Genomic DNA, 18,634 nt, shown 5'->3' on the forward strand with positions numbered 1-18,634 from the left:
TACTGAATCATGTTTGGAAAATTTCGCTTGAGCAAAGCATGTGTTCATTTCCCAGATTCGTTCTTGTAATGTGCGGTATTCTGTTTGATTCCAGGTCTGAAGCGAAGCTACTCCTGTGAAGTTTGCAGCGTCACACTCAACTCAGTGGCACAGTACCATGCACATCTGCAGGGCTCAAAGCACCAAAACAAGTGAGTGGATCGCACTGTTCACCGCAGCCAAACAGCTCATTTCCACATCAAACTGCTAATGCTGCTGTGGCAAAAGCTAACGTGTTGTTTTCTTTGCTTTCACTTGCAATTTTCTCTCTGCTTCTCAACAAAGAACCAGACACGCTACACTGATAATAAGAATGTTGCAGTGAGCACTATTGCTGAGCTTTTGCTGGAGGCAGGCAGTGAGATTTTTCTCTGAATTAATTTCAGTCAACAAATTAAAAGACAGTCTATTAAGGGGAATTAACTCTCTAATTTAGCCTCGTTTTGCTTTTAGGTTGTTGCTAACTTGTTGACAATTCAAAATTGTGGGCTGAACTTTGTTTTTGTAGTTAGTTGTGGGAACGTACATCTCTGTTTTTCCCAAACCTGCAGAAAGCTGCATCCAGTTACAAGAGAAATATAGCTCTAGACAATAAGTCCCCACGGCTGCACCATACATGGGTTATACAGCTTTTTATAACCTAGATCCACACATATCCTGTTTATATTACCACCAAATGTATTCCTGCTAAGATATATGACATCATGAGATTCATGACATCACCTGGTTCCTGCTCCAAACTACCATCATTACCAGTTTAAACAAACAACAACCTCCTATGCAGAAAAAACTACATTTCTAAAAGCTGCTGGATGCTGACTCCATATTAACTGTAGAGATGAAATTAACGTGTTTACTGTCTGCCAAATAAAACAGCTTTTAATCTCTATAGTTGGCTAATTTACAGGAAGCAGGGTTGGTTTAGTTATGTAGGTATTAATTTTTAAAATCTTTTTCTTTTTCTTTGGCTGCTCCCTGTAGAGTTCCATCTCACTGGGGACACTGGAGATGTCACACTTTTACATCTTTACCTGCTTTAAATTTCTAAAACACATTAAAGAAAGACACAACAGCAGAAATTTGTTGTTAAAGGGAACTTTGTGCTGGAAGCATCCGGAAAGACTGTAGAGTAACTGAGTTTATTAAAAAAATAAACAGAGAAATATTTGCTACAGTTTAATGGGAAGCATCCCTCTTACGTCTTTAGGGAAAAGGTTAACATAGTGTTAAGTCATAGGAAGCTTAGATTTATGTTCACTGAAAGCTCAAACTTAAAGCTCTGTAACAATAACACGTGTTTGTGTCATGACACAGAATTCAGGGGTAACTATGTACTTGTGACTTGTAACACATAAACTTTGTTTTGCCTTCTGACCTCAAATTACCAACCACCTGTGTGTTTGTTTATTATTCTGGGGGATTTTCCTTTGCTCAGATTACGTGACTTAAAGCAGTTTTAGGACTGCACCCTGTGTGGGATTCCACGTAGGCCTTTGGCAGTCGCTGTGAATTAATGGGGCTTACATTGTGCATGTCCTAGAATTAATTCCCCCTGTTGGCCAGCTCTGCCGGAACACCTCCACGGGGATGTTGGCTTCAGGAGACGTGACATGCCGTTTAACAGACTCTTTGCTTTAGTCATGGAGGAAAACTCCACCTTGTCGGAGCCACTGGGTTTCTGTGGCACACAAACCCTTGATCCCACCTCACACTCTGAGCAGGGCAGAGGACTGGCACATCAGACCACTCGTCTAACCACCCCACCCCATCGTTGCCATCCAGCCAGCCTGATTTTATCCACATAGTCCACAACTTTGCCTCAGGTCTATTTAGGTCATTTGCCTAATGCTGTTTCACATGGAATGAATCAAAGGCTTCTCTGCTCTCCAAAACTACAGAGTGAGATAATATCGGAGCTGTGCCTTTTCACATGAATAACACCGTAGTACAAAAGCTAATGAAAGTGGAAACCATTCATTTCACTATGGCTAATGGGACTTATATTCATCCATTTTGTTAATTGATTGTCCAGTTCAGGCTTATAGGGGTGGGATGGGGAGTGGAAGGCTGGAGCCGAGGTGCTGTCCATCCTTGACAGGTTGTCAGGGCTAACTCAGGGACAGAGTCATGCTCACATTCACACCTAGGACTTATTTAGAACCAATACTTAACCTAGCATGCATGTCTTTGCACTGTGGGAAGAAGCTGGAGTACTCTCAGAGAATCCACTCAGGCACAGTCAGGAGTAGAACCCAGGACCTGCTTGCTGCGAGGCGTTAGAGCTAACCACTGTATCGATCAGGGGTAATATAATGAGCTCCTTGTATGTGCAAGTAATCTCTTAAAGGGGATGGAGCTGTAAAACTTAATTAGGCCATAATTACATTACACAAAAGTCATCTATGAACTTTATTTATACCATTTGATGCTGGTTTGATTACATTTATGCACAAAGAACTAGATCTGTGGTTTTTGCCTTATACAAAGAAGATCTGTGAGACCAGCCCAAACTGGATTTTGCTTTCTGAGAAATCAGTGTGTTCTACTTTTCTGTGTAGCGTGAATGAGAGAGAGCAGGTCAAACACTTTTAGTGTCTGTAAGTCTGTATCTGCTGTCATTGATGCCCCTCCATTAGTGGGTACTCTTTGCATGGTTCACCGAGTCAGGTGAGGCTAGGATCTGTGTGCAGGTCGATATGAGGACAATCACGCTGTGGTGCAAAACGGGAAACAAAGCCCACAGGCTTCAGGGCTATATGGGCCTTTATTGCTTCAATGAACTAAGGTCAGGAAAGCAAAGAGGAAATTCAATTTTGACTCAGGAAAGGGGACTAATTACATCATGACAGGTGCACTAATGAGAAGTGTGATCTATACTCCTCTATTGAGACAGCTAAAAGAGTACAACAACCCTGGTGTTTAAACTATCTGATTTGCTGCCGGCACCTAAAGCAGGAATCTCTAATCTAATGTGGGCTTTTATTAGGTGAACTTGGCTTTATGGCCTGTTTTAGTTTCTTTTTTCCCCTTGTCTTTCAGTTTTCTTTCTGCCGCTCTTTCACCTCCTCTGTTTCCAAACCTGAAAACAACTTGGAAAATTAGGTGCTGGAGCCACACTAAGCCAAAGCAACCATTTACCAATCAATGTGGAGATATGCGTTGATATTTTCAAGCGCTGACCTTTGCAGTGTTTTGACCTCAAGGCTCTTTAGTGGGATTAGTCTTTAGCCACTGCACTGAAGACTGAAGAATCAGCATGGGAGGTAAAATGTTATAGTCCACATTGTTGAATTGTGAAGCAGAACTTTACTTGCAGCTTATTTTATGGTGGTTTGTTCAAAAACTCAACGAAAGAACTGTCCTGTTTTTCTTTTTGTTTTCCTTCCCTGATTGCAAAGACCTGCTGAGAAAACAATAAAATATATATAAAGCATCAAGGCCCTTTAAGTCTTCACTGGTGATGACTGAGAAGAAGTAAAGCCAGTGGAATGAGTTTTAACCCTCTGAGGTCTGTTTCTCTAACAAAGATGGATAAAATGATCCATGATTCACCAACACAAGGTCTGCCTGTGGAAGTAGTGTAGCGGTCGGTCTTTTAACAAGAATATAGTGACAGAAAATTGAATCATAGTCTTTAACACAGACATCTGTTTCAGGAGGGATTTTAAATCACTTGTTTTTTTGTTTTATTTTCTGTAGTGTAATATCAGTTTTTAACACTGTGACAAATAATGTTTATCTTTACGTGTTTTGGGATGTTTGTTAAGCTTTAGTTAGGTCAGCAGAATGCAGATGGAATAAGCATTTGTACAGATTCTCTTCCTGCTTATTATTTCACTTGAATTATCTTTTTGGCTTCATTCTACAAGACAAATTGCTTGTTAATTGCAGCATTTCTGCAACATAGATGGGACTGTACTGTCATCAGTTGGTCAGCTCAGGCTGACAGCATAATTATCGTACCATTACATTGTCCCAGGACATCTATCCATCAGTGGCCATTATGTGTGTGTATGTGTGAGTATAAGCACACATGTGTTTGCATACAAATAGACTGTAAGAATGCTAATAGGCTGCAGAAACACATTAGATGTGAAGGTCCTTTCGCTGACGCCTTTGAAATTTAAGCAGGTCATTAAAATGGGGCTCTCGTTTTTCATTTGCTCTTTCTTGAAAGATTGGTGTTGGGATTTTTTTAGCCTTTTTTGCTTTTTTGACAGTGGAGAGATAGACAGGAAATGATGGAGTGGTGACACACATAAACACTTGCATAGTAAAGCTTTTATGAGTTAAGATGGTTTTGTTGTTAATCATATCTTATGTAGCGCTTTACTACTCTAATTAGCCACTCAAAGCATTTTATACCTCATTCACACACACTTTGTTCTTCTTTTAAGTGTTTTCTGTCTAACATTCTCAGGGTTCAGTAACCTGCATAAAGATAGTTTGGCATGTGGCCTGGGGCAGCCAGGGATCAAACCACTACCCTTCTGATTAACACATGACCTTCTCTACCTCCTGATCCACAGCCAACCTTCAGCCATTTGTCATTATGGAAAGGAAGCATGCAATAAGATTTATATCATCTATACACAAAAGAAACATGCATTACATTAGTATATTAAATGGAGATTTTACCAAGAATCTACAGATACTTCAATTTTTAATGGCAAGTACTTTTTGGATGATACTGAATGGCAACATTTTAACTCTGAGGCTACTAATAAATAAAGAGAATAAAACTTCTCCGTAAGATCAAGTTATTTCAGGGACCCAATGACAATGCAGGTGCTTATTTCAGTCAACACAACTTGTGCTGTGTTGGCAGCTGACAGTGAGGAGCTGTCCAAGGACAACTTTACAGGGAGCAACAGATTGAAGCCCACAGGTTAAAATAAGAGTAAGTAATGGATAATAAAGGATAATCAGCCTTTCTGACTGATTCCCACACAACAACCTAATGCTGTATCTGATAACTGTAAATCCATTGCTTCAAACTGAGACTTAATTATCTCTGCTTTATCCAGTGTGACCTACAAGTCTTTTGATAGTACGAGCAGAAGTGAGAAGAGTGACAGCTCTGTGAGATAGGACTTGGAAACCATTGTGCTTTGAGCTACATAAATATCATGAGACATCTGTAAAACATAAACATTTGAAGGCGGTGGGGGAGTTGTTGAGCGTTTGTACGCTAGCAGAGCAACTTAACACATTTAAGTTGTCATTTGGCACTCAGGTGTTTTGCATAATGTGTAATGCAGGGTACAACATGCAGTATGTAGTTAAGACCTCTACAAGGAGGCTGCAGAGAGAGGCGATGAGCTGGATTATTATTGTTATTCATTGCTATTGAGGCAGCCTCTAAAGGATGGTGTGCTGTTACACAACAACAACAACATGCGAACAAGTCTGACATTATGATAGAATTATAAACATAATTAAATATAAACATAATTAAAAACTGCTCACATATTTACTTTATCACCTTTTAAACTTTGTTATGCTAAAACATTAAATACAACTTTAACTTCAAACACAGGTTCATAGGCGATACTTATAAGCTATAAGAATACATCAAATACTAACAGCCAAAGTAAACAGGTTTACCCTGTTTACTTTGGTGCAAACAATAATCTGCTGAAAAAGCAAAAACAATAATTTGCTGAACAGGAACAAGGTGACTGAAGGCTGAAACAGAAGGCTGGAGATTTGCACACCATGAGGGAGGACTCGACTAAAAACAGGGAGAAGTGAACAATACATACCCAGAAAGGCAGAGTGGACACACCTGGGAACATAGCTAAACAAAATCTAACTGACGAGACAGTGGAAGCAAAATTGAACATGACACACAGAAGACAAGTGATTGTCAAAATAAAACAGGAAGTGACTTGTTAGTCCAGGCCAAAAACATACAAAGTTGACAGAACACAGGGAGCCCAGGGAGGCTTTAATGAGACATAATACATGACCAGGAAAATTAACAATTTAGTAATATTAACAAAAACAGACTAAAACAAAGGAAACCAAAGACTACAAAAAAGTAAAATACTGTTAGGTCTAAAAAACTCATGTATCAAATAAGATGGCGTTGGAAGGTTAAGCCACATTTTTATTTTTAACTCTTCAGTCAAACTATAATAAACTGCCTGGTGTTGTGTTATACTGTTGCTTTATTGTTATATTATTGTCTGTTTTTAACGTTTGTACCAGTCTGTGCTTGTCATGGAGTTTCACAAAGTCGGCTTGATAATTATAAAAGTATGAAAACTGCATGTTATTTTTGAGTGACTTGCCACCCATTGATTATAAACTGCAGCAGTCTGACGACAAAGAATTCTTCTGGTTGGCACTGACAGGCCTATCCACAGTCTCTCTTTAGTGTGCTCTCAGTCGATGCAATAGGCTAGCCTGGGGAGTAATCAGCCCCTTGAGGCTCAATCCAGCCCATCACCAATCACCATCAGCACCTGCATGATACTTCCCCCCTTCCCTTCTATTCAGTCAGTTTCAAAGAAGTAAAACGTGTGCATACAAATGATCACATCTTCAAAGCATAAAAGAGCACTCATTAATAAGCCTTGACACTTTTCCTTATTGCAATTCAGATAGCATATTTACCCGGTGTGTTCAAACGAAAGAACGTTCCAGCTGGTAGCATTTGTTTTCTGTACAGTGTACGCAGGCTGGTAAAGCTATCTCTGCAGGGAAATAAACTTCTGCTTATTTAGACACAAAAACAAAATGGCCTTTGAGACAAACTTGGGAAACATCAGTCAGCCGAGATAGTGTACCCATTTGAAATTTTGCCTCCATCTAAATTAGCATTTCAGGGCTGAAAACACTGTGCAAGGGGAAAAAAAAGTCTATTTTCCTGCACCGTTCGAGCTATCGACTGTGTTGGGGCTGTTTATTCAATAAGTCATAATTACTCTTTTCTAATGTAGTGTTATACTTTATATATTCACACATGCAGATACACAGCGCTTTGCAATGGGAAAAGCAGGGTTGGTCATGTCCACGTCATGACTGGTGACCCCAACCCTAATCTTAAACCCTAACTCTGACCCTATGTTTTGGGGGGGGTTCATCAGAATTACCATCTTTTTTATTTCTTGATTTAAAAAGCATAATAACATATCCTGATTAGCTGTTTAATGATGGAAAGCTACCCGATGCACCGCATAGGATGAACTAAAGACACAGGATTAGGTTTGGGTTCAAAATAGTATCCGACTGCAGGACCAAGCAGACAGAAATCAGAACCCAAGCCAGCAGTATCAGACGGTAAACAGCAGAGAGGCGGAAGCTAGAAACAGACAGGCACATCAGCTGAAAAAAAGCCCACAAGTAATTAAAAAAATAAAACAGGAAACAAATTTCAGAGGGAAACAAAACACATACAGTAACACTAAGACAGGAAAGCAGTGAAGGAAAAAAAAGAAAAACACTTTAACACACAAAAGAAAAACAAAAGAGGAGTCAAGGACAGGGTAGGAACCTTGACACAAGATACACAAGCTCTTTCCACTTTAGCGTCACATTCTTATCCTTTGGAGTTGTGAGCCGCAAGTTTGCCTCTCTTTCATCCACTTTTGTCTTTACGCAACGTTACTCGACCTCGCCTCTCCTTCACTGAACACAACTCCCCCTCCTCCCCCATCGCTTCACCTGCAGGCAGCGACAAGATGGACACGGCAAATCTCCGTTAATGAGTTACTGCACATCGCCCCGTTCGTGGGGCTGGACGGCGTCAACATGTTAACGAGCTAGCCACGCTAACGCCATGCACGGCCTGAAATCCTTTCATTTTCTCAAAAGTTGACTGCGCGCCTTTTGTATGAATTCTGGTTGTGCTTGATGACCGCGAACCGATTTTATGTGATACACAGCGCTCAGCAATCTGTCAAAAAATGTTTTAGTTCGACTTTGGTAAGCTACGAAGCTGCACCGCTTGATGGATTGTCGGAGCATTACGGCTACTGAGGAGCCTCGCGGAGTGATACGTACTGTGCGTCAACGTAATATTACCGTATTGTGTGTGTATAAGGACCATAAATGGCTCCTGTTCAGAGACACGGTTATGAAGCGGATTTCAAACTCCAGGCTGTCAGTCACGCAGTAGAAGTTGGGAACAGAGCAGCTGTGAAATCTGTCTATGTTATTATGCTCAGCGTCTTTTAGTTTATATTTTGACTGCACAATTGTGAGCTCTTTGTTCTGCACAAAACAACATAGTTTTCTTTTATTTATAGAGCATCATTATTTAATAAATGCTCATAATTTATTTTTGAGTAGTTTTTTCATGTACATCTATGCTGTATGTTAATAAAAGTGCCTGTGTGACATCTGGGACACAGCTTTGACTAAGAACTCTCTTTTTGTTCTTACTTTATGGCTTTAAAAAAATATCGAGATATATATCTTATATCGCCATCCAGCTAAAAAATATCGAGATATGAATTTTGGGTCATATCGCCCAGCTCTAGTATGTTATATTACTATTTTACAAATAAATGTCTTGTGATTGGAGTGATCTGTTGCTGCCAGCATGTGGGTAAAGGTCACTGGTACACTGAGCACCATGAATGCATGAATAAGGAGCAGCAGGCAGTCATACACTTCAATCTTTGTTTAGTTGTTTATTTGTTGAGCTCAACTACAAGACATTTGCTATATAAGTATCTGATGGCCTGGTTAGGAAATAATGGAAAGCTTCATGCAGACAGAAGAAGTGTAACTACATAAGAAAGATAATACATCATCCCAACAATATAAAAAATACTGAAATTTGAGTTTGAATCTGTATTTAAAGGTTAAACCAAGCTTGATATAATGACTCAACTTTTCTTTGTTATGTAACAGTCGCCACAGCGAGATGTCCCAAACGCAGGACACTGGGAGGCAGATTAAAAGAATGCAAATTCTTTTTTGAAAAACAAGCCAATATTATTACCAGGTGATGAGAGAGTGGAGCAAACAAATCTGCAAAGGCAAAAATCCTAGAACAGTCCAACAAGTCAGGCACAGGGAGATTGCAACACAAGTGAGAACACAAGGGAAGCTACCTGCCCACTAAGGGCCAGATTTACTAAATGACAAGACTTTCTATGCTGGATTTTTTTAAATAGAAAAGAGTGTGTGTGTGTGTGTGTGTGTGTGTGTGTGTGTGTTGATCTGTATATCACAAATTGTGATACACAGCTGAATTTGTGTCGGTCCACCACTAAAAACAGCTTATTTGATTACGGTGAAAACCTAATGCACTGTCCATGGTCCTGAAATAAGTGAGTTAGAAAACGTGTTTTTTAAATTTAATTAGCATAAGTATTTATCAGAATAAAAGCAAACAGCATCTTCAAATTATCTAACCAAATAAAAACCTTGAAATGAAAAATGGGTACGTTTAAAGACTTCTAATGCCTGATTATTATTAGGATAGAGTCCAAAGTCAGCACCATCCTGACTCCATTCTCTTCATTCTTCAGCCATTTTCACTTTTAACCCCAGTGCACACGCTGTGAAATTCCTCCCACAGAAGTCATAGTATGTTGAAAGAAGTTGGAAGATGTTTTGTTATTATTTGGTATCATTTGCCTTCTTTTGGTTGAAGCTTCCAAAACCAAAGTGGGGGTTTTTTTACACCAAAACCGCTTTGTGCTAGCATAACACATGAATAAATCTGGCCTTTAGTGTCTAAATCTAATGAAGTAGTGAATAAACCTAATGTAAAGTCAAAAATGTGCACAAGCTTAAAGTTAAAAAAAAATGAAAGCTATTCCATGAATTTTCGTTCACAATGAATCTTGATCCACCTCCCGCTGTAGTATTTCCCCCGACCTTTACACTACTGAGATAGGTGCACCCAAACTGACAGCTGTGAGTATAGCTTTCTTTTAAAAACATGCATCCATTCCATGCATCCAATTCTGTTTCCCAGTTTCTGTATTTTCTTTCTCCACTTTCATTCGCAAGTTCAAAAATATGAAGCTCCCTCCAATATGCCACACATAACAAAGTTTACTTATCATCCATGTTGAATGTGATCTGTCACAGTCTTGTAGTCAGTAAAAAACACCAACAGCCCGCCATCACACGGTGGTATTTACTACGCCATATTTATCTTTCTGCTTCATGAACTGAGCAGGACAGCCAAGTGCATTATTAGTTTTGGTCTCTGGTGAGGTTTGTGCCAGGAGCTGTTGGGATAATTTGACTGGAAAAATGACTGAATGTGTGTCCTGTGTGTTTCTGAGTGATGATCTTCAGCTATAACAACTTCATCTGACATGAAAAATGGAGAAAGAATGAAAAAAAAAGAAACGCGGGACACTATTTTTGTAATTGTCTTGGAGCACCTCTGGTTTGGAGTGTATTGTCTCCTGAAGCACAAAATAGCTGGGACCAAGGCAGGGGTGAATTTTCACTGCCCATATTTTCCCTGCACTCATCTTCCGTGTAATGGCTCTACGATTTACAACAGCGCACGACGGGAAGCTCTGAAAGGGACCGGGCCTTTTTACACCTCACACCTATTAGCTGCTCAGAGGGATTTTTCAAAACCACTTTATGTGCCCGTAGCAGGCGGATATGGATGAAAAGAGCAGCTTCCAGGCCTGACAGTCATCATGAGCTGGGAAGGACAAAGGCGAAAGAGAGCAATACCACAGAAAGCGCTCGTCAAGGTTTTTATTATTCAGCCTCATTTCTCCCGATCATCAAGCCCCTAATTAATTCCCCTGTGCACAGGGAGATAACACAGGGACGCAGTTGGCTACAGAGGAGCAATTGTCAACCTCCAAGTGGGGCAAGTGCCTGTCAGATCACCTGTTTTTGTTTTGCTTTTTTTCTTTCTATCTCTTAGGCTGATAGTCACCCAGGGGCCTGCTGTTAGATGAGATGCAAACCCTCATTAATTTAATTCCCTGTCATTCACTGGAGGGTAATCAAGTATTCACTTTGTTCCTTGTTGTTTGTTATTGAAAACCATCTATCACTGTTGAAGAAGGCCAAACCCTGTGTGGTGGATGGGAGCCAGTTCAAATGATAAAGCAAACAATGTCTCTTGTAATAAAACCTCTCTGAACCAGTAGTTCTGCCTAACAGTTATATATATGATTAATGCTGTTAACAAGGTTCTTAAGCCTCTCTTTGGCTGAGCTTTGTTTGTGGTCAGCATCAGCATGGACAGGGCTCTGTGGTCCAGACCTGCCCACTAAAAGTCGCTGTGCCCCCCACAGTTAAATTCTCCTGATACATTCTGAATATAAGTTACACTCATTGCATATAATTTTGGTAATGAAAAGCATAAACACTCATATCTCTGATAACAGTGCAAACTCAATTTAATGTTTTGTTAGCAGAAGTTTTTGCAGAAATCATCGTAACTGATTTATAAATGTGTTGAGGATTGTGTCTCCTCACAGTCAGCTGCCCTTGTTTTCACTGATCCACTTGTTCACCCAGACAAAATATCCCCACTATTTGTCTTCTGTTTTGTCTCTACAATTTAAGACACATATTTTTACACTTTGTAAATATCCATGTTGGGGGTTTTTTGTTTTGTTTTGTTTTCTGTATGTTTTTTTCTATTTTGAAGCAAACTGACCAAATGCCCACCTATAAAGGTTTTTTGCCCCTCTAGTTCATATGATCTGCTGCGGAGCATTGGATGGTGTAGGTGTCGTTTAGGTTGGTCAGTAAACCAGTCAACTTTGGTCCAGATCAAATTAATTCCACAGTTGTTGGGTGAAGATCAAGTAAGTGGCATGTGTGCTCAAGAGAGGATAAATGGTGCTCACTTTTTATGGGACATTGACAACCCGCGCAGCAGTTTAGCCAGTAAATTTTGTGAAGATATCAGCGCTTCATAGAGTTGGATACAAGTGATTTAGTCTAATCTGTCCACTGCTTCTGCCGTGACATTCACAGCTGATTGTAAACAATCCTCGAGTCACCAAAAATTATAATTATAGACTTTATTAGAATATACTTTTAGTGGCCACTTTATTAGGTACACCTGTTCATTTGCATGTTAACTTTGGTATATAATTAGCCAGTCAAATGGCAGCAGCACAGTTTCAAGGAACCAAGCAACAGAATGAGGCGAGGTGATTTAAGGGACTTTTAATGTGACACGGTTGTTGGTTTCAGACTCACTGCATTGAGTATTTCAGAAACTGCTGATCAACTGGGATTTTGCTGCATAACCATCTCTAGAGTTTACAGAGGATGGGACAACAAAGATGACACGAGGTCAGAGAATAATGACCAGACTGTTTTGAGCTGATAGGAGGGCAACAGTAGCTACACTCTGATGCTAGAATTCACACCGGATAACCATAAGTGGACATTCGATTAGGGCTGGACCATATCATACCGTTTACGGTAATACCGGTATAATGTTGGGCAACGATAAGAAAATGAAATATCGCGATAGAATATGGGTAAAACGCGCATGCCTAATGCCTTTGTTTTCATACGCACATGGCGGAAAAAGCATGGCAGCGACGGAGAATGAGAAGGGTGAAAGCGGATCGTTGAATGAAACAGATGAACCAGAATTGGTTTGTAAAAATGCTGCAACTTCAGTGATGTGGAACTGGTTTAGCTTTCGTCCGTCAGATACACACCAAAGCACAAATTTTGGTAGAGCATGCTAGCGGGCCGTCGTTATTACCGTGTTTTTTGGAAAATACGGCACACTTAAAATCAATCCTTTGATTTTTCTGAAAATCGACAGTGTCCCATATAATCCCGTGTGCCTTATGTATGAATTCTGGTTGTGTTTACTGACCTCGAAAAGATTTTATGTGGTACACGGCGCTCGAAAATCTGTCAAATGTTTTAGTACGACTTTGCTAAGCTACGAAGTTGCACCGCTTGATGGATTGTCGGAGCACTACGGCTATCGTAGGCAGAAGCCTCGCGGAGTGATACGTACTGTGATTCAACATAATATTACCGTATTGTTTTGTGGATATTATACATGGTTATGCTGAGGATATGTCGGCCAATTTCCACTGGAAATGCCTTTTGGTTAAACTGTCAGCAAGGAATTTGCATTTGCACTGTTAAATTTTTATATAACTTTAATGCACATAAAAAACAACTGCTTGTTTAAGTGAAAATACATTGATGTTGTTTTTTTTTTGCACTTATAAAGTTGTGGAGTTGTAAAGTATTTTGTCTAGTGTCAATTATATCATCAGTTATATCGTTATCGCAAATTTTCAAATGTATATTGTGATAAATATTTTTGGTCATATCGCCCTGCTCTTCATTCGATGACTGGAAAAAAAAACATTATCTGTACTGATGAATCTCAGTTTCTGCTGTGACATTTCAGCTGACTTAAATATATTGTAAGATGTGCATGCACTATTTCTTTCAAAACTGACATTCCTATCCATGGACTCCTGATGAAACAATTTATCATTCAAGAAACACGACTGCTTTTATTATATCTTTATGCTAACACAAAGTCTTTACAGTAAAATGCCAGCTGTAGTCACCGTACATCCAAAATATATCAAATTTTGATGATAATTTATAAATTAGTCCTAAGTTTGGTAGTATGGCAGATGACACCTGCCAGCTATGGTATGGCAGCCAATCTGAACTGCCTGTGGTCTGTTTGTTTCATGCAGAACATTATATTGAGTGCTGAGCTAAAGCCACCATGCAATATTTCTATATACCTGTCATTAGGGCATGCAGTGTACTGTGTAAAGGTACACAGAGGGTTATACATAATCTCCTGTTTGTTCTGTTTGTTTTATATAGAACAAAACTAGTTCAGTGCTTAATTAACTGTAAATCATGCAGCATTAAGTCCTCCTATCATTTTTATCAGGGACACATCATTTTCCCACAGTAAATTATTAGATGTAAACCTCTTGTATTGTGAAATTGCTTGGGACAGGTGATTTCTTCCAGCACAGACCACACTGACAATCGTGACCCGCACAGCCACAGCGAGGGAGGCTGTTTATCACGAAGAGAGAATTAACTTCAAAGGGATTTGAAAATGTCCATGTGGAATGTAGGCTGGAGGATGAATTATGCATGAAAAATGCTTCACTAGAGTAACGTCCTGATACAATTTGTCACACACCACAGGAATACATAAGTTGCAGAGTTGCCACGTGGGAGGGGTGGATGTAGTCAGGTTGTGCTGTTGCTCTCGTCCATTGAAGGTTGTGAAGCAGTGTAACCTACGCCGACTGTACTGTGAATTACTTAAGAGACCCTTCTTCACCTTAAGAAGTTAGCTGGGGGGCTTTTTATGCAGTAGTAGCATGAAAAATTTTACTCTTGACTTAAATCTGTGAAAGTATGATTGTGCAGAGCAGCACATTGCTTCAGGCAGTGTTTGAGGCCATGTATCATCCTCAAGCTCCTTAAAGTCTAAGCCACTTTTTTCCTATTTTTGGGGTGCCCGGTCTCCTCCTAATAATTCTTGTATACCTTTAGCCCTATAGCCCTAATGCACAATCATATTATACAGATCTTTTAGTTTTCCCAGGATAAACTGACGCAGTAATGTCACATGAATGCATCAAGAGTTATATAACCATAAGAACAAAAGAAAAATAAATCAAACTGAACCACACAGAATCTGATCCTTATCATTCAGTGAACGGTAATGAACAAGTTATTTGGCTGGAAAATTGTTTTCCCAATTCTTGGCAATCCCGGGGAATACAGAGGGTGGACTGACTCACCCTGCCTACAACACAACTAGGTTGCCAGCTCTTCCTAGTAGGCTTCCTCTTGCTTCTGTAAATTTATTTTCCACATGTTATATGACACAGTCCAGCTAATTTAAAAGCCAGTCATCGATCTGCAGAGAAAGGGTTTTTATATACAAGACTGCTGACTGAATCTGTTGATGATAAAATGTCCTTGCAGTCATTTGAAGCATACGTCTCATATTAGTGCTCAGCAGTGATGTGTGAAATATGGGGCTGTGCTGGAGAGAAATGCATCAAGTTGCAGATACATGCTAATTAAGTGGTCAATAAGTAGCCACAGCACTCATAGTGCCAAGGGTGCTTCAAGTGCTCTGCACTTGACTCTGAGAAGTAGAGACCCCAGTTAGATCAGATGCAAATACCAAACCTGGGAGAACCTGTGACAGGATTAGAACATTTGTAATATTGTCTGTGAAGATTCTCAGTCATCCAGGTCATCGTAGTCAAAGGAGTTTGCAAAGAAACTTGGAGTAATTAGGACCCTACACCACTGGGCAGAACATGTTCCCTCTAAGCCTGAGGGAAAAAAGAAGGAACACACACATGTAAAGGAAGCACTGAAAACATGTGGTTATCCTAACTGGGCATTCATAAAGTCAGCAAAGAGCCACAGAAAAGAAGATCAGACACCAGCGAGGGAGGATAAGAAAGACAGACGCAACAACGTTGTCATCCCCTATGTAGCCGGTGTATCAGAGAAACTCAGGAGAGTTTTCTCCAAGCACGACATCCCAGTGTACTTCAGACCCAGCAACACACGCAGACAGAAACTGGTTCACCCGAAAGACAAAACTCCTAAACACAGACTGAACAACGTGGTGTATGCTGTACAGTGCAGCGAGGAATGCCCAGACCTCTACATTGGAGAGACCAAACAGCCACTTCACAAGCGCATGGCACAACATAGAAGAGCCACCTCCACAGGACAAGACTCAGCAGTCCATCTGCATCTAAAGGACAAAGGTCACTCTTTCGAGGATGCCAATGTTCACATATTGGACAGAGAGGACAGATGGTTTGAAAGAGGAGTGAAAGAGGCCATCTATGTCCACTGTGAGCGACCATCTTTGAACATAGGCGGTGGTTTACGACACCAACTGTCTGCCATCTATAATCCAGTTTTGAGTTCCCTCCCCAGACGCCTTAACGCCCACTCACATCCTGGGCCATCTGACCTCAGGAATTCACATGATAGGGTGGGGCCAGGTTTCACAATGAGCTCACCCGAAACCCTGGCTGGTTAGGTCCCACACCCGCTTTCACACCTTGGCGCATGTGATTAGAGGATCACCAGGGGGTCCTTTGTCCCTCCTTGGGGGGGATACTCCCACTGGGTTTAAATCTGGGACTCTCGGCCATTTGACCTTAGAACTGAAGAAGCTTCTCGGATGAGAGGTGAAACGTCTTCAAGCAACTTAAAGAAGTCCAGACGCTTTTCTTTGCAAACTCCTTTGATTTGTAATATTGCAACCTCGGATCAAGTCAGAGCAGCTCACAGCTGTATCTGTAAAAGCCAGAGAAGATTAAATCTGTTACATGTTTGACAGAATGATAACCAAAATGCAGAACACTGCAGCAGGATTACTGAACAAAATTCAAGTTTTAATACACGATTTAATGAAGGCAGATAATCTAGAAAAATTAAAAGCAATACAGGTGAAAACAATCAAGGAATTAGAAGTTGACAAACAAGGACATGATGGAAAAAAAAAACATAAAATAAGACAAGAAAAAAGAAACAAATACCAGAAAAAGAAGAAAACAGGAAGTGACTAGAAGTGAGACGCGAAGCACGCAGAGGCAAGAATTATGCAGATTTGGAGTCACATAGTCAAGATTACTAAGGAAGGTTCCTAACTGAGCTAAGTGAAGCATCTGCAGCAGTCATAATAAAAGCTATTCAAATTCTCTAAATACTAAGGAACAATTTAATTGCACCTTATAGGTCATGTGCTTCCTTTTCTTTAAACCTTCAACCTTGGTAAGGAAGTGATATGTTATATATAATAATACATACAGTAAGAACACGTGACGTAAAGCATCTAAGACCAAGAAGTCTTTAAGTGCAGTTAGATTCCACTGTTCTTTTCTCCTTGCTTCTTATTAATTTCCCATGGCACCTCATGATATTTCACATCAATGTGAAGGAAAGCTGATTAGGAAAAGTTTGTGTGTGGACTAGTTGGCCACAAACAAAACTAGTATGAAAATGGTGAGCACAATGCTAATTGCTTGTGTGTGCATGTTTATGTAAGCTTAGTGTCATACCATGTATGGTAGCAATACACACATACTAGAAAATAAGCTGTTACCAGCTGTTGCTGTAGAAATATAACACCAACCATGAACAAAACAAGTTCCTTCCAAAGGTAAAGGTTCACACAGAGATAATCCATAAACAGTTCTGGCCTGGAAGGACTGTGACAACAAAATGTTAAATTATGCACAGGAACAGGATGGTGGCTGAATTTGATATTCTGTAACTGCTGGGTGTGAACAGGGACAAACATAGTGACTGCTATAGAAATCAAACCTCTGTGCGCCAGTTTACCAATCTGCCTCACTTCCTACCTGCTATGTTGGCAACACAAATGAGAAAAAATGGTGTAAACAAAAAAAACAGTAAGCAGTGAGACTGCTCGCTGTTGCTGTGTTTTGGTGGCTGTGACTCAGGTCTTAGAGCAGATTTCCTACCAATCAAAGATCAAGGGTTCAATCCTGGCTTCTCCTCTCCTACGTTGAATATTCTTGGGCAGGATGCTGGACCCTGAGTTACTCATGACACAGCTCTGTGTGTGAATGTTAATTAAAGTTCTTAGGCATAGATAAAAGCACAGCATGAATATGTGTTATTGGGTGAAGTTTAGCGAGCACTTTGAGTCCTCGCATAGAGTAAAAAGGCACTGAACATAAAGCAGTCCATTTACCCGTTAACTGAATTAAACAAACACGAATCTGTTTTAAACTTTTTTTTCTGCTGTATCACATCAAATGTAACATGACTTAACGCAAGAAGAAGTAATGTAGAGTGCTTTGAAAGAGAACACTGACTGTGAATGACATTATTTTGCTTTTCGTCTTGGGAACGTTGAAGAAAGGGAGATTCTACCTAATCCTGAATCTCATTAACATGGGGTTGTAAAGCATTTGATGCAGTATAGACTCATACACATGAAACCCTTCAGATATATAATGCACCATAGTGCTGAGAAACAAATTTGTTGTCAGAATAGAAAAAGAAAGATCCCTCTGCCCCCTTTCCCCCAATTTAAGTCTTTCTTTCATTGGTCTTAAAGTGTCTTCAGTTCTGTTTGTTTCCTTTTTTCCCATTTTTGGCTTCCTGGCTCTGTTTCTTTCTCTCTCTTTCACTCTTATATTCCACTATGCCTTTTCATTTTAATATCACACCATCCCACTCTGCATTTCCATGATAATGAGTGGAGAGACAAAAATATCTTCCCATGTTTGACTCGCATTGTGAAAACTAGTCAGCGTTAAAATAAGGTTCCTTAGTGTGCTAATTCTTTCATTAATGTGTGAAAATTTATATTTTTACATAAAATGTGATACTTTTCTTTTAGCCACATACACACAATTATTCATAAAGGGTAGATTTACATGGCTGCCAATAACAGTCAAATACGTGAATGCAAATTAGCCTGTTTATTTTTGGATTTCCATGGAGATTTAATGATGGGTTAAGGCGCAAATGCTTTTTTTTATCACATACGCTGGAGACCTACCTGAAACCAAGCAGAGTAATGAAATGTGTGACATAGTATTCAGTGATGGAAAAGTGACATAAAAATTGGGATTGGCCCTTAGCATTTGAAAAGCAT

At 39.9% G+C, this 18,634-nt stretch overlaps 1 protein-coding gene across 1 annotated transcript in view; it reads left to right on the top strand.

The window, feature by feature from the left end:
- zmat4a (zinc finger, matrin-type 4a) overlaps positions 1-18,634 on the top strand; it is a 147,925-nt gene that overhangs the window by 120,248 nt on the left and 9,043 nt on the right. The window contains exon 6 of the mRNA XM_005472923.4: positions 95-191. Within this exon, the coding sequence (XP_005472980.4) occupies positions 95-191 (97 nt within the window). The remainder of the gene's footprint in view (positions 1-94; positions 192-18,634) is intronic.

The sequence above is a fragment of the Oreochromis niloticus genome, linkage group LG12, assembly GCF_001858045.2.
Source record: "Oreochromis niloticus isolate F11D_XX linkage group LG12, O_niloticus_UMD_NMBU, whole genome shotgun sequence".
NCBI lineage: Eukaryota > Metazoa > Chordata > Actinopteri > Cichliformes > Cichlidae > Oreochromis > Oreochromis niloticus.